We start from the raw sequence: 16676 nt of genomic DNA, 5'->3' as shown, positions 1-16676 counted from the left end.
TCCATTAAGGAATTACAGGCATCTCTAGTAAAGTTGCATACTACCATAAGTTTTTACTGGACAAATCCAGTGTTGCTCAGCCACTGCACACACTTTTGCATAAAAATATGCCTTTTCTCTGGTCCCCAGCTTGTGACTGAGCGTTCACTTTGCTTATCTAAACTTCAATCTGCCCCATGCCTTGCCACTTTTCAGCTGTGTCAGCATCTTGTGTTGGCTACAGATGCCTCTCAGCACAATCTTGGCATGGTGTTGGCACACAAATACGCAGACAGCTCTGAATGACCCATTGCTTATGCTTCTAAGACTTTAACTCCTGCTCAGCATTGGTATTCTCAGACTGGAAGGGAGGCTTTAGCGATTGTGTCCGCCTTAAAGAAATTTCATGTCTTCTTGTATGGTTCTAAGTTCCATGGATCACATGCTGTTGATTGCTCTTTTTAACCCTTCAGCTTCCATGTTGGACCAGGGAGCACACTGTTTGCAGTGGTGGGCTCTCTTCCTCTCCCGTTATCATTATCAGATCCATTACTGGCCGACGGCGCAACAAGCCAACACTGATGACTTATCTTGCTTTCTGATCAGGCCAGACCTGGTGTTTGATTGGGACAAGTTGCTTTGTTTCTATTTACATATTGAGAACCAGAAATTGGTCGATGGTTTTCCCATCACTAGCATCAGCCATCGCCACAGATCCTGTACTTAGTCTGGTCCTCTCTTTTGTGCAATATGGTTGGCAGAATAAACCATGGGCCACACCTGGCTCCCTTACATAGTTACTTCTCTCTCCAGCACCACCCTTCTGTGTAATGGAGTTCTTTTGTTAGCTACACAGGACACTGCTCCTCAGGTTGTGATTCCCACTTCCTTATGCTGTAATGTACTGCAGCTTTGTGTGTCAGTCATTGGAGGACTTCTGGCACCAAAGATTTGGCCTGCCAGCATGTGTATTGGCCATGCATAGATGGGGACATTACATGGCTTATCGCTGTGTGTGCTCACTGTGTTCAGCAACAGGTGGCCCTGCAGTTGTCTTTTCCTCCCTGACTGATGTCATAGTGCCCATGAGAGTGTCTACATCTAAATTTTGCTGGGCCCTTCCTAAATCGGTATTGGCTCACTGTAGTGGGTGTCTATTCCAAGTTTCCCTATGTGGCACATTGTCTGTCCACACACATATGGCGGCCACTATTTTGGCCCTGTTTAAGATTTTTGCAATTGAGGGGCTTCCATATATTGTGGTTACTGACAAATGGCCCCACTTTGTTTCTCAAGAATTTGCATCTTTTTGTCAGGCTAGTGGTGTTTGCTATATCACAGCTCCCCCATTTCATCCTCAATATAATGGTGAGGCTGAATGCATGGTGTGGATGTTTGAAACTCAGATATGGAAGTATGTATCTGGCAGGTCCCCTGAAGCTGCTTTAGACTGTTTTTTGTGTTTGTACCATTTCACTCTAGTGGGGGACAAGAGCCTGAAAGAGCTGCTACATGGATGCCAACCACGGACACTCCTTCACCTGCTGCAATCGAGGCTGCTTCCACTGGCGTCACCAGCTCCATGACAGTTCTGGCCAGGTGCACCTGTTTGGGCTTGCGGTGTTGGCTGCTGGCTGAACTGGGTTCCTGCCATAACTGAGCATCACCGGCACCTGTATGTCATCTGTGCTCCTGATTGGTCAATGTCCAATCACTTTGGTCAGCTGCAGCTATGCGTGGTGGGGCTTGTTCCATCACTTCCCCTGCCCCTGCCAATGCCTGTTCCTGTGTTGCAGACAGTTCGCACTGCAGAGGGGTTCACCGACTGGTGTTCCTGCCTCTGCCCCCACTACTTGACTGTCATCGCCAGTGCAGGCTCTGCTGCACCTGATGCCACAGCAACTGCTGCCGCCTCTGCTGCTGGGTCCTGTGAGACTGTTGTCTCCAATGCCCCTGCTGATGCCTCTGGTACTGACCACTGACCTCAATGACATCATCCTCAGTCCTGCCCTATGGCCTCTCACAAATGGAGGGATGGCACACCAACCTGCCCTCTAATCACTTCCACTCCTACTCACTGGTGCCTGCCTGCCACATGCTGCAGCAGTTGCAATCATCAGGTGATGAAATCGAAGTCAGCCCTGTCACTGATGTTTTCTGTAACTTGTGGTCTGAGTGCCTTATGAGATCAGTGTTTTTTCCCCCACGCTACCAGTGCTTTTTTGGTACCAATGCTGTTTTACTGTACCACACATTTTTCTGTGCCTTGTGTTTTTCATGTTACAGAGGCCTTTTGGCACGCTCTGGTCAGCCACTGAAGAAACATCATTATTTAACTGAGCACAAATGAGTGCTCGGCCTGTTCTTCGTGCTGTATTACTGTTGTCCAGTCAATGGGACCAGAGCTATGAACTTCTTACTATAACATGGTAAAAACTGCCATGCCTTATGAGAGCAATACCCACTCAGATAATAAAATTTTGATGCAGTTTGTAACATCAAATTTTGCACCAATTAATGTATAGGCTAATGGTTCAAAAACCACCAGCTATGCTGGAAACATGTTCTACATTCCAAGTTTACAGAAGTCTGATTTATTTAAATTAGCAACAAGACCAAACACCAAGCTATGCAACTTGTGGCCATAATAGAAGCACTACATGTGTGCTCACATATGGCAACTGCTTTATACATAATAACTCAGTGATTCACTAATGGTTTTAACAATTATGAAGAACTTCAGTGACAGCAAAAGTGAAAACCCTGTTGTACACATGCAGACTGAAAACCCTGCTGTAGACATGATCACTGAAGTGCTATTATTGATGTGAAGAGAAGACAAATCTGTTATCTTCAACTGGGTAAAATCATATAGTGAAATTACCGGTAGTGAATTTTTTGACCACCTGGTCAAGGAATCTGCTGCAGCAATGAATGTAACTTGGACTGAAGTCCCAATTATGGATTAGCTGAAAGACTCCCAAAGTAATTATAAAAGATGGCAGAACCATGTGGAGCACGAGATACAATGGCCAATTTGCCCCATTAATGACCTAGTTAATTCTAAGAACAAATGGTCTTCCTTGGCCTAAGACAATTCTAGTACGAGTTTAGACATGAAAAGTTAACGGACGATGCCATACATCAGCCACTCCATTTAGTAGATAAATCCCAACACCCTTCCATTCTGGTGCCCCATATCCAGCTAATGGCAGGTAGGCTCTGGTATGGTATTTCTCCAATACAATACCTGTACACAGGCTATAATTATGATGGGATCACCACTCCCACAAGCATTTTAAAGCTACTGCCAGCTCCCCCCCCCCCCCCCCCTGCCCCAAGGAGGGATCTGTGTACTGCTTCTGTCTACTTCTGATGTATATCATGTGGGCAAATGTGGCATCATTTTTCAAAGTGTTTGCGCATTGTGCAAATGAGGTGGAAACTGGGAACCAGCCTGGTATTTACCTAAGTGCATATGGAAAACTGCCTAAAAACCAAATTTTGGCTGGACAACACACCAGCCCCCATCATTAATCTGTGAGGTGTATTCAATGTGGGGCCAGTGTATCCCCCTGCATACCAGAAGTGGGCACTTCAATGCCCTCGGCCACCCAGGCAGGTCAGATAAATTCCAACAAAAGTACATCATTGCATCATTGCAATGGTAAACAGCACAGACACCTTCAGTAATCTCTGGTAACATACAATGTTCATATCGATAAGAGAACTTGGTATTTGCATAAAACTTACTCCTTTGAAAATATAAAATATTGATGCCATCAGGGAGCATAATGAGGTGCCAATTTTAAGTAATCTGCCAACCGAGCCCCTTCTTCAAATCATGGAATGGGGATACAAAACATCATTGTACTTATAGATGACCTCCAGGATATGGTTTCAGGGAATTCCAGGACTGCACTGTAAAATAAAACCTGTGGTGTGATGGAACATAATGAGATGATGTTCCCGAAACAAAGTTACCACTGCAACATACAAAACCTCACTTCCTACCATGGTAGAAACTTCAGAGAAACCTGATTGTTAAGTTGGGACCTGTAACTACAAAACAGAGCATTATTTGTAGGAGTGAATTTGGATAAAAAGGAAGTATTGTGTACATGTTTACTCAGTGGGACTTAAAAGCCTGCATGCTAATGCATAAACTAGCCACAGTTTGCCCTGTGACATGCAGAGTACCCATACAAACAACCTGGACACACCACAGTGCTATTTTCAGCAGTACCATTACCTCTGGAGTCAATGTATGTGCACAAGCACTGTTAATAGAAAAATAACACTGAGTTCCACCAGACCAAGATGGGCTGCTCATCATAAGACTCAATGGGTCTCTGGAACTGTGCTAGTGGAGTCACTGCTTGCCATTCTGGGAATTTACCAACTGATATAACTAGTAGATATGTAGCAGCATGGTACAGGTTGCTTATGTAAGATCCAGAAGAAGTACAAAAATGTGCCACAATAAGTAATCTAGTTTCAAAACTAGATGGTGGATTTATGGTAGGAGAGTAGCACATCAGCAATAAGAGCTATAAATATTCTCCATGGGCTTCAAAGAAAAGGAAAACTGAACTATGTCAATCACTATCAGTACACAATCTACTTCTTTATGGGACACAATACTTATTACAACTTTACATAAAATTAAAAGGCAACAGAAAGGACTGTGTGAACATGGAGAACAGGATATTCCTGAACATAAAATAATTCACTGTACGCAATACACATACTTACGCATATCAACCAGGTAAATCATGCCAGTCAGCTCTCCACCAGCTTGTTGGGAAGGTGGAGAAAGCACTTCACTTCCAGGAAATATCGAGGGGGCCTTCAGTAACATGACCTTCGATTCCATGGTAATGGCAGCAGAGGTGCATAACCTGGGGACCACTATATGCAGGTGGACCAAGGCCATGCTTAGTGGAAGGAAGGTAGAGGCTACCAAGATGAATGAAAATATGGTAATTAACACCACTAGGGGCTGCCCACAAGGAGGAGTTCTGTCTCCTCTATTGTGGAATCTAGTGGTGAACAAACTCATTGTGGAATTAAATTCCAGACAATGCTTCTGCCAAGGATATGCAGATGACCTTGTCATAGTAATACTTGGCAAATTTACTGATACAGTTAGAAATATGGCACAAGAAAGTTTGGACATTGTGCAAAATTGGTGTATTAAACAGGACCTGAGGGTTAATCCTAAGAAGACTGTTTTGGTGCCATTTACGAAGAGACATATTCAACACTCAAGTTGGAATCTAAAGCTCTTCGATGAAACTCTGCCTGTGAAGGGGTTAGTGAAATATCTAGGGGTAGCCTTAGATGAGAAACTAACATGGACCCCGCACATTAAGAGTATCTGCTCCAAGGCAAAAAGTACTCTAGTGGGTACTAGAAGGGCTTGTGGCAAAAACTGGTGCCTGAGCCCCAGGAATATGCACTGGATATACACCACAGTGGTCAGACCTAGGATTTCCTACGGTGCCACAGTGTGGTGGAAGAAGGTAGAACAGCGGGTTGCAGCAAAGGAGCTTGCTAAGGTGCAGAAATTGGCCTGCTTAGCCATAACAGGCAGAATTAGCAGCATACCAACTGCCAGAATGGAAGCCATGCTGGACATGCCTCCACTACTCCTTGGGTCAAGACGGAGGCAGCAGCTGGGGCACACAGACTTAAAACTGGCAACGACTGGGTCTCATTCAGCTATCCAAAATCACACACTAACATAGTGAGTGAGGTAAATATAGGAATGGCTGGGGAAATGTCTGCCGACTATATAACAACTCCCAACTGCTTCGACAAGCCTTACAATACAATAATTGGAAGCAGGGATCAGTGGGAAAAAACAGTTCGACACTGTACAGGGGACATCATTTGGCTGACAGATGGGTTGAAAATAGACCAAGGCGTTTGGGCAGGGGTGTACAGGGTTCAGGCAAGACTTCTCTCTAGGAAAACTGGCCTCTGTATTCCAAGCTGAAATTACTGCAATCAGGGCATGTGTGGAGGAGAATATGCGTAGGTGCTACAAGGACCATAGCATCTACATCTATTCAGACAGCCAGGCAGCTCTGAAATCATTGGCAGCTCCTGCAACAAGATCTAAGATTGTTGCAGAATGCCACAGGGCTCTGGTGGAGCTAGGGGGAAGCAATAGGGTAAACCTAGTGTGGGTCCCTGGCCACTCAGGATCTGTGGCAATAAACAAGCCGACATATTGGCTAGGATGGGGGCAACAACTCCATTTATTGGATCGGAACTGTCTTGACAATCACCAAGGCTATGATTAAGTTAAAACTACAGAACTGGCTTAGGAAACAGCATGCAGGATATTGGACCAAGGTCCATAAACAAAAACATGGTAAGGTAATGATGCCCAAGCCATGTTTTAAAAGAAGCTCTGTAATCCTGGGATTGAACAGGAAAGAGATCAAACTCATGACTGAACTGATGACCGGCCATGGGAATTTCAAAAAAACACCTACACACAATTGGTATAATGGAAGAGGACCCTAAATGTAGGATCTGTGATGAGGGTGAAGAAACTGCATCACACCTAATCTTTGAATGCATGACATTGGAGAGTACAAGATACAGAATCTTTGGGACAACTAGACCTGAAGAAATTGTGCGTAACAAAAAACTGGTAGAGGGACTCCTTGCACTATTTAAGGGCACTGGTTGGCTTTACTAGATAGACAGGGAGTGATTCCGCACCATAAGCTCAGTTTTGGTGCAGGCAGGGGCGGTTTAGATCTAAGATGGTTTTAGCTTCCCTGTTAAAATCAAATCAAATCAAATCGAAAATACACAAACTTCACACAGAACAGATAATGACACATTCTGCCACACACAAATGTAGTGAAAACTGAGATTATGAATTGTACATTAAATTAGACAAATTGGCAAAGAAAATCTCAGAATAGTTGCATGTACCTTGTCATTCCAAAAATTTTTGAGACTAGTTTAATAAAAAATAGAGAAAACGTAAGATGGTGGTTTAATGTTGTATGTGTTGTACATAGTCCCCCCACTACCACCGCCGCTGCCACTCGAGTACAATGCACAGAACATTCATACAACAATGTGAAACTTTCAGAAAAGTCCTTCCTTAGGACGTTGTTCTGTGTCACACTGGCTTGAATGTCAATTACATCATCAAAAGTGTCAACCCTTCATATGCACTACACTGTTATGGGGTAGGTTCATATTGATTTTATGATGCCTTGTCATGCATGATGAATTTTTCCTGAAAAGAACTGTCAGAAGCTGGCACACTATAGCACACATCTGCTACATAACACTGCCTGCTTACAATTGACTGGCAGTCTGCACATCTGTTGTTTACAGCTGTTATTTCAAGTTTCCACTGCAGTTACTATGCTCAAATCGCTTATACCAGGAATAAAACCAGTCTAAGAACTTTTTGGACACATGATATATGTTAGGTACACATGCACAGTAATGACCCCCCCTCCTTCATACCCTAGTAATCTAGTGATACAGAAAGTGCAAATGACTAGTAGTGAAAGTGCTATAGCTGCAACCTTGTTTATCATCAGAGATGTCACACCAATAAATGAAGCCAATGAATGTGGCCATGAAATGGCAGAACATCTAAAGATAATAGTTAGTTGTTGTTAATAATGTGGAGGTTAACGATTAACATCAACAGATATCAATTAGGACTGGAGAGAGAGAGAGAGAGAGAGAGAGAGAGAGAGAGAGAGAGAGAATGGGACAGAGAGGAGCTAAGACAATGAAAAACATGTTCTTTTATGACATCACAAAAAAAAGTAAAAGGAGAAGAAAATTTATTAGACTCAGATTTGTAGCTTACATTCAGAGCAGCTTCACCAACTTGATCTATGGCAGCAAGGCCCATGTTTGTAACATGGATGTCAAACAGGCTCCGTAAGTCTTGTAGGCCAAATAAAATGTGAGATACCAACTGGTACATTCTTCCAAGATCTTCGGTTTTATAAAAATACAGCAGCCTCTGGAACTCTACATGAAACATTTCTAATTGTTTTTCAATTAATACCCTCTCGCATGTGTCACAAAGAATATCCAATGTTGATGGATGAAGGTATATGTGCACTCGTCTTTGTTCTTCAAATAGTCTCAGCTCAACCTGAAACAAATTTTAAGCATTGTACACTTAAGAAAAATTAGATTCTAATCAATTACAATGCTGGGGTTTCCATATGCCATGAACTTAAATATAACAAGGAGAAAACAGGTAATGAAACCCAAATCCAAAAATTAACACATTGTTATCACTATGTAACAAATATGAGTAGGAGTGTATAGCAATATTACACATTTGTTCCATCCTGCTTCAGGAAATGATAGTATGACATATCAAGAAATTGTGGCACTAGAAAGATGAGGGGCAACAACTACATGACATAAATGATCAGTACAGACATTTCAGACTGAAAAATAATATAAAATGACAACATTTAAGATATAGTGAATGACAGTATGAAGTAAGATACATAGTAGTTGCTTACATTGCCCGCTTTCACTGTGACACTAATCCCTATTACTCAAATACTCAGTACCAGGTCTTAGTCATAGAATCTGTGGTGTTACACACTATTGACACTATGCCAGACGTTCTATATCAACAGGTTGGCAGTAACAAATGTCACTGCCCAGCCAAACCACAGCCAGTTTGTAGATGCACTTGCACACGTGAGTAGCTCCACCACAAAACAATAATAATTAATAATTAAGAAGACAGCACGTCGACACCAGGCAGTCTAATCATGGAGCTTACCTGCAGCCTTTACAGCATATTAGTTTGCCTCACTATTATTGTGATTGTTTATGATGAACATGGCTGTGTGATTGGCTAGTTTGGACTTACAAAAGAACATTAAGTATATGATGTTACATATAATGTGTGCTTCTAATTATTTCGCTCTCTGTCTCAGCACCCACCTATTCTTCAGCATCTGCCCCTGGACCAAACCAACAACTGGCAATGAGACTGTACCCATGGATGTTCCAAAATTTGACCTGCACTTGGCTGCAATTTTTTTCTCCTTTAGGTCATTGTTTTCAGTGACTGTACATACTTTTCACTGTAAGAATTTGATGGAAATGATGACAAGAAATGTTTGCAGTTTAAGCCACCATACAATCGCCAACCTCATCTCACACAACACAGCCACAGCCAGCATCACCTGTTTCTGGACCACCATTCTGTGCTTCTGATTCAACATACTAGGAGTAATCTGAGTACCAAGCAAAGCTCAATGCACGCATCATGGCACACTGCACAGAAGGTAGGGACAGGCAACCTTATTTTCTTGCAACAATTGGTTTGTCAATGTATAGACTAGCCTGTAAGCTTTTCCCTACTGCCTGCCCTGAAAGTGTTCCTTGTGAAGAACTAACAGCTGCACTATGCAAACAACTTGATGAACAGATTAACATGGCAGCAGCATGTTAAAAATTCTTTTGTTTGCAGAGGTAACCAAGTCAGACTCATAAGCAGTGGGTAGCAAACTTACTAGGGCTTACACGCCATTGCAAATTTAAGTGCGAGTGTGGTTGTTATTACAGAGATCCTGTGATCAGGGATGCCATTACTCAAAATGTGGAAGATCCTTGCATATGCGAACAGATTCATAAGACTCATGATCCTAGTTTGCAACTAGCTTTGGAATTAGCGAAGCATCAAGATTTGTGAGACAGTGCAATGGCCGACTTTGATAATGCTCCTATTTGTGCTACACAGAATACTAAAAACAGGCTGTGCCCATAGCTCGTGCACAACAGCACACAAAATCTCAGCCATGGCGGTGGTATAAACAGATTCAGTGTACCAGGTAGCAGACCAGTTGTGAAAATTCTTGTCTTCAGTGTTTCACAGCTCACAAGTGTCAGGTGTTCCCCTGTCTTGATGCTAAGTATTATCATTGTGGCAAGCACAGTCACTTTCAAGCTGTCTGCAAAAACCGAAGTCCAACAAGCACTTTACACTTTCAACAAAGTCTCAATCAGTGCATGTAAATGCAGTTTTTTTTTTTTTTTTTTCAAATCCAAGTAGTCACTCTAGTGTTACACAGTGCAAATCAAGTGCACACACTTCTTCTATTCAGCATCATTCTGGAGACTGTAAATCAAAAAATAATACACAGTTGGACACTGGTTCATCAGTGACTTTGTTGAACAGAAGCATTTAGGAACTGTCAGAAAAGCCTAAGCTACAGAAGTCACAGGCAACTATTTCTGGTTATGGTGGACATGAGATTCCTCTGTTAGGCATTTACAGCTTACCTGCCACTTTTTGTAACATTAGCAAACAATTTTATTCATACTTTTGTGCCCATTTGACAGTGAAAACATTTTTGGCATGGATTCTTTTCATTTGATTGGGTTGCCCATTCATGTTACACTTATGTGCAGATTTCAAGGCAACAGTAAATTCACACTGTGATCGATTTTCCCCTTTGTCATGGCCTGAGGAACTCATTGACAAATTTGGTGCAGGTTGCTTCTTTTCAAGACTGATCTTTGTAATTCTTATCTGCAGCTTCCCTTGGATGAACAGTCGCAAGAAATTTTTGTGATCAACATCCTCATGGGGTTATTTAAGTTCTTGAGATTATTCTTCAGCAGCCTGCAATTTTTCAATGTTATTTGTCACAGCTGACTGCTACAGTTCCTTCTTGTTCAAACTATTTGGATGATGTAGTCTTACTCCCAAGGAAAATCTTTCCAACCTCAGGAAATTGTTTCAAGTACTCTCAGATGCTGGGTTACAGTGTAATAAAGACAAGTATGCCTTCTTCCAGACTGAGATTGAATGTTTAGGACATTCAGCAGTCAAGGCATCCACTCTTTGCTGTCACACTTAACCACCATACAAGATCTCTCAGCTCCTGGGAACATCTGTGAACTCCGAGCTGTGTTGGGTAAATTGACTTATTGCATTGGGTTCATTCTAAATGCCATACAGATTGCAGCTCCACTGCTTCATTTTCACCAAAAGAGTGTTACATTTAAATGGACTACAGAGTGCCCAGACACATTTCAGAAACTGAAAGATGCTTTACTGAGCAACTGTTGTTTGGTATATTTTAATTCTGTTAAGCCAGGTGTGCTTGTGGTCGATGCATCCTCTTACAGGATTGGCACTGTCCTGTCACATAGAGTTGCATCATTAGACAGGCCAATAACCTTCACATCAAAACTCCTTAACAAGGCACAGTGCAGCTACTTGCAGACTGAGAACAAAGCTCTTGCTATCATATATGAGGTGACGAAATTCCACCAATACTTATATGGCAGCAAATTTTACTTGGCGACAGATCACAAGCCTCCCATCTCATTGTCCAGCCGTTTGAAGCCAGTCCCTCCATGCATGACACAAGAGCTGCAGTGTTGGTCTCTCTGCTCCTCTCAAATCACCAGTACAAAATTGTGTACAGAGCAACAGCTAAGCATTCGAACACAGACACTCTCTCTCACCAACCAGTTGGAGCTGATTTGGCATCCAACACTTTTGAAGGTTCATGTTTGCATAATCATGTTCAGGACAATGAAACACTTGATGGTTTTCCCATCACAGATGCAGACTCCAGACCCAAGAATCTGTTGCAGTACCTCTGCACTGGTTGGCCAGATTCAATTCAGCAGATTAGTGATGCAGTTGTACACCATTATTTTGCTCTTCACCACAACTTTCTGTCCAGCTGTGTGTCATATTACACACATACAAAATCCTGAGTAGTTGGGTCACATTTGCTTCAGAAGGAAATTCTTTGCCTTCTCCATGAAGGACATTGGAGTATTGTGCACACTAAGCAGCTCACATAAAACCACTGCACACTGGTTGGCACAGACACTCCAACTGAACAACTGATTTCAATTTTTCCAATGTATGCAGAACACATAAATTTTTTTATTGGCCCTTACCCAGTGCCCCTTGGCAGCACTTGCATTCTGACTCTGCAGGTCCCTGCTGGAATTCTCGTTGGCTTGTTGTGGTAGACACCTTTGGCAAGTTTCTGTTTGTGGTGACCCTGCATTCCACCACAATGGCTAGTACTATCCAAACTCTGAATTCGATATTTTGCTCTGGAGGTCTACCAGAAGTGTTGGTTTTGAACAATGGACCCCAGTTCACATTGGCAGGATTTCAGCAGTTTTATGGCACCAATGGCATTAAGTATGTTATGAAAGCACTGTTCTACCCCTACTATAATGGCAAAGTGGAACGCTCCATCCAACATTCAAGCAACAGATGAACAAGTTATGTGCTTCCCATACAACCAAGCATTAGTGCTCTTCCTTTCATCATACTGATCCCAGCAATACAACACCATGCAACCAGCAGAAGTTTTGCATGGATACCAACATAGAACACTGCTTCAGTTGCTGCATCCTCTGCAGCTGTCAACCCATCCTCCAGAGTGGTCTAAGTTTAATGTTACTGACATCATCTTTTCCAGAATTTTTGGCAGACACAGGTGCTAGAAATGAGGCGTTATCGAGAAAGTCTTAGGCCATTCTTTATATATCTCAGAAGGCCCAATTGGCCAGCAAAAGGAACATCAGCATCAGCTGCACTTGTGTGGGCTATGCGAAATTGCCACAGGTTTTTCATTTGTTGATTCGGTGCCCAGGAGCACCCCGCAGTCACAGTCACCTTTGCCTTCCCCCATATATCGTGCTGTCCAGTGCCAGACAGGGTACCAATGGCTGTCAATGCAACACTGTCACTGTTATCACAGTACCACGAGCTCCAGCCACAATTTTGGATTTCATTTGCAGCCTTTGGAGTGTTATTAGTTTGCCTCTCTATTAGTGTGACTGTTTCTGATGAATTTGCCTGCATAACATACTAGTTTGGAATACTATTTGGACTTGCAGAAGAAAGTTAAGTGACATTACACACATATTATGTGTGCTTCTAATTATTTTGCTCTCTGTCTCAGCACCCAAGTATTCCTCGACATCCGTCCCTGGACAAACCCAACAAAATCAGCACTGTAGAAGACACAGGTACCAAAACTGGGCAGCAGAGCCATGGAAAGATACAGCAGGGCAAAAGGGGGCATACAAGATGAAAGGGAGGGACAGTACTACATGTGTGGCCTGATGGATGGAGGGTACTAGAAACTGGCATGGGGAAGAAGATCAGGCAGGAAGGGTGTAACATTGTTGATGGATCTGAGGCAAGGCGGCCACAGCACATGAGACAGCAGTCTAAATCACAGCAGATGGCTCTGTAGTGGGTAGAGCACTGCACAGCAGAGACCAGAGGATGGATCATGGAAAAAACAGGAGGTGGTGTGTCACGGGAAATGAGAGGGGGCCAGGTACCATGGTAAACGACAGTGTTGGGGTGCTAGGGAAAAGTACACATTGAAAGTACTATGGGAAACTATACAAGGAAGTCTCTGTAGGAAATATGAGGGTCATTGTATCATAGACAACAGAAACTACTGGAGTTTGCATCATCAAATTTTGGCCTCATTTGAAGTAACAACTTTACATCATTCCTTCCCCTTAAAATTGCATATGCCGGGGCGGAGTGCTGTGGATAATGGCAGGGAGCAGAGGTTCTGAGTGAAATGGAAAGGGGAAGGCATATCATGTGAAACACCAGTGGCATGTTGAAGACCCCCCTGAAATGGAAAGGGGAAGCCACACGCCCTGTGAGGCACCGCAGTAAATGCACTAAATGATGACAAAAGGGAGGGGTTGGGAGGGGGGAGGTGGGAGCCTGAGGGCATCCTGAATGTACACGGGGCGAGAGCATTGTAGGAAATGGCAGGGTGGCCCAGTAAGCACATGAGGCAGGCATGGCGTGCCACAGGAAAGTGCACAGGGCAGGGAGCTCTGGGAACAGAGAGGGAGAATAGAGCTATTAGCAATGAAAACTACGAGAATTATTATTTTCAAATTCTGAAATGTTTCACGCATTTTTATGTGACTTCTTTACATCATTCAGGCCTTTGAAATTTCATGTGTTGAAAACTTTAAACTACTTGGAAACAAATTACCTTCATTACTGTTGAAAATATTTTGCATTTGGTAGTTAACTGTGTCAGCAGTAACAGTGCCATGAGGAGTAGAAAGAGCATTAGCTAACACAAACTTCATAATCTTTTAACTTTTTAACTACAAAAACCAGGACTTATTATTTGAAGATAGAATGTGATGGAAAGAAAGTTGTCAGCAGGAAACAGGTAGAATAGAGTAACACCAATGAAAATATATATCTGGTGTCTGTAGACACCATTTTGATCCTGCAGACACTATGAATCAAGACAAAAATGAATTAAGGATATTAGCTGCCAATGCGCACTGATTTATATCAATGGAGAAAGCTGAAAATTCTGGATGGTGTATCAGTCAGCGCATCTATCTAGCAAGCAGGAGACCTAGATTTGAATCCCAGTGCGGCACAAATTTTCAATTTTCTCAATTCATACAAATCAATGCCCACTTTAATTCCTTTTTGTCTTGCACACCAAGCTTGAACTCTAACAGGAATTGGCAAAATGCCAAGAGTAATGAGTATAATGGGCAAAGGACACTACATCAGTTGTGTGTGGATTAGTTGAGAATTTTGGTCTGACAGGAGGTGTGCTAGGGTAGTCCATGCAGTTGCAGTTGCAGTTGCAGTTGCGATGACCCCTGTATTCAGATGGGATAGTGGTCAGTGCATCTGGCCAGTAAGCGTGAGAGCTGAATTCAAATCCCAGTCCAGCACAAAATTTCAACTTTCCCCACTGATATAAATCAATGCCCACTGGCAGCTAACATCTTTAATTCCTCTGTGCCTGAACCAATGTAAACGTTACTTGAAGACTGCCTGTTAGATTCTCCCTCTACTTTTCTATACAAATATTTGCTATTTAGTTTTAAGGATTAATTTTGGCACAGTACTTATTCACTTCATTCATTATCATCACAACTCTATTGTTCCTTTTACTCCTAGTATTCACCCACTTGTTACTTATTCTAATCCCAGCGTGCCCTAAGATTTTTCTTTCACTTATTGCCTCTTTCATTTCTTGCAATGACTTTTTAATGTGAAAAATACCAAGCTGCATCATAGTTTGGAATCTAAATTAAACTGTAGGTCTCCCTGTAACTGGCTGAGTAAGGCAAGGACACACCATCTAAAATAGGACCAAGCCTAATAAAACAACTGTGGTATTAAAAACAACTTTTGTGTTGGAAGTGTATTTATTAACCACTGTGTTATGTTGAATTAAACATGTGTACAATACAACAGAATATAGTAAACAAACTTCCACTGCAACCAGCACATATTTTCACCTTGTTAACAACATAAACTTTCTAAATTGGTTATAAAAATAAATATATTGTGCGGAAAGTCATACTTCTGTACAGTCAAATGCATATTTACCCTCTTCATATATTCAGGAACTGAACTGTACCGAAGAAATTCTGTGCTTTCTCGGGTATAGTATCTTTCTGTATCAGCCAGAAATACATCTTCAAATGCCTCTTTGTAGAGAATCAAGTTCTTTCCTTTACCTTCTGGATCCTCTTCATTTGAACCTGAAATCAGAAGACCAATTTACAATTCAAATAATTACATTTTTATGACTACCGTAAGATAATATTGCACAATAGCATGCTCATTATCACACACATTTAATATGGAATAGAGTGTTTTATAAAAAGAAACCTCTCATAAAATTTCACAAAGCAAGTTTCTATAACAAATAGTGTATTATGAGAACAAATGCAGTCCTATTGAAACTTCCTGGCAGATTAAAACTGTGTGCCGGACCGAGACTCGAACTCGGGACCTTTGCCTTTTGCGGGCAAGTGCTCTACCAACTGAGCTACCCAAGCATGACTCACGCCCCGTCACACAGCTTTACTTCTGCCAGTACCTCCTCTCCTACCTTCCAAACTTAACAAAAGCTCTCCTGCGAACCTTGCAGAACTAGCACTCCTGAAAGAAAGGATATTGCAGAGACATGGCTTAGCCACAGCCTAGGGGATGTATCCAGAATGAGATTTTCACTCTGCAGTGGAGTGTGAGCTGATATGAAACTTCCTGGCACATTAAAACTGTGTGCCGGACCGAGACTCGAACTCGGGACCTTTGCCTTTCATGGGCAAGTGCTCTACCAACTGAGCTACCCAAGCATGACTCTCATCCCATCCTCACAGCTTTATTTCTGCCAGTACCTCATCTCCTACCTTCCAAACTTAACAGAAGCTCTCCTGCGAACCTTGCTAGCACACCTGAAAGAAAGGATAATGCAGAGACTTGGCTTAGACACAGCCTAGGGGATGTTTCCAGAATGAGATTTTCACTCTGCAGCGGAGTGTGCGCTGATATGACACTTCCTGGCATATTAAAACTGTGTGCCGGACCGACACTCGAACTCGGGACCTTTGCCTATCGCGGGCAAGTGCTCTACCAACTGAGCTACCCAAGCACAACTCACACCCCGTCCTCACTGCTTTACTTCTGCCAGTACCTCGTCTCCTACCTTCCAAACTTAACAGAAGCTCTCCTGCGAACCGGCACACAGTTTTAATCTACCAGGAAGTTTCATATCAGTGCATACTCCTCTGCTGAGTGAAAATCTCATTCTGGAAACACCCCCTAGGCTTTGGCTAAGCCATGTCTCCGCAATATCCTTCCTTTCAGGAGTGCT

At 42.5% G+C, this 16676-nt stretch overlaps 1 protein-coding gene and 1 non-coding gene across 3 annotated transcripts in view; both read right to left on the bottom strand.

Moving 5' to 3' along the window:
• LOC124723105 (cullin-1-like) overlaps positions 1-16676 on the bottom strand; it is a 207480-nt gene that overhangs the window by 56743 nt on the left and 134061 nt on the right. For both annotated transcript variants that reach the window (XM_047248285.1, XM_047248284.1), the window contains 2 exons: positions 15404-15558; positions 7841-8134 (listed from right to left, as the gene is read on the bottom strand). In XM_047248285.1, the coding sequence (XP_047104241.1) occupies positions 7841-8134; positions 15404-15558 (449 nt within the window). The remainder of the gene's footprint in view (positions 1-7840; positions 8135-15403; positions 15559-16676) is intronic.
• Trnal-caa lies at positions 15785-15859 on the bottom strand. The gene has a single exon. It is a non-coding gene; the product is annotated as a tRNA-Leu (tRNA).

This window comes from Schistocerca piceifrons, chromosome X (assembly GCF_021461385.2).
Source record: "Schistocerca piceifrons isolate TAMUIC-IGC-003096 chromosome X, iqSchPice1.1, whole genome shotgun sequence".
Lineage (NCBI taxonomy): Eukaryota > Metazoa > Arthropoda > Insecta > Orthoptera > Acrididae > Schistocerca > Schistocerca piceifrons.
The sequence above is the reverse complement of the archived record's forward strand: the minus strand, read 5'-3'. Positions and strand labels throughout refer to the sequence as shown.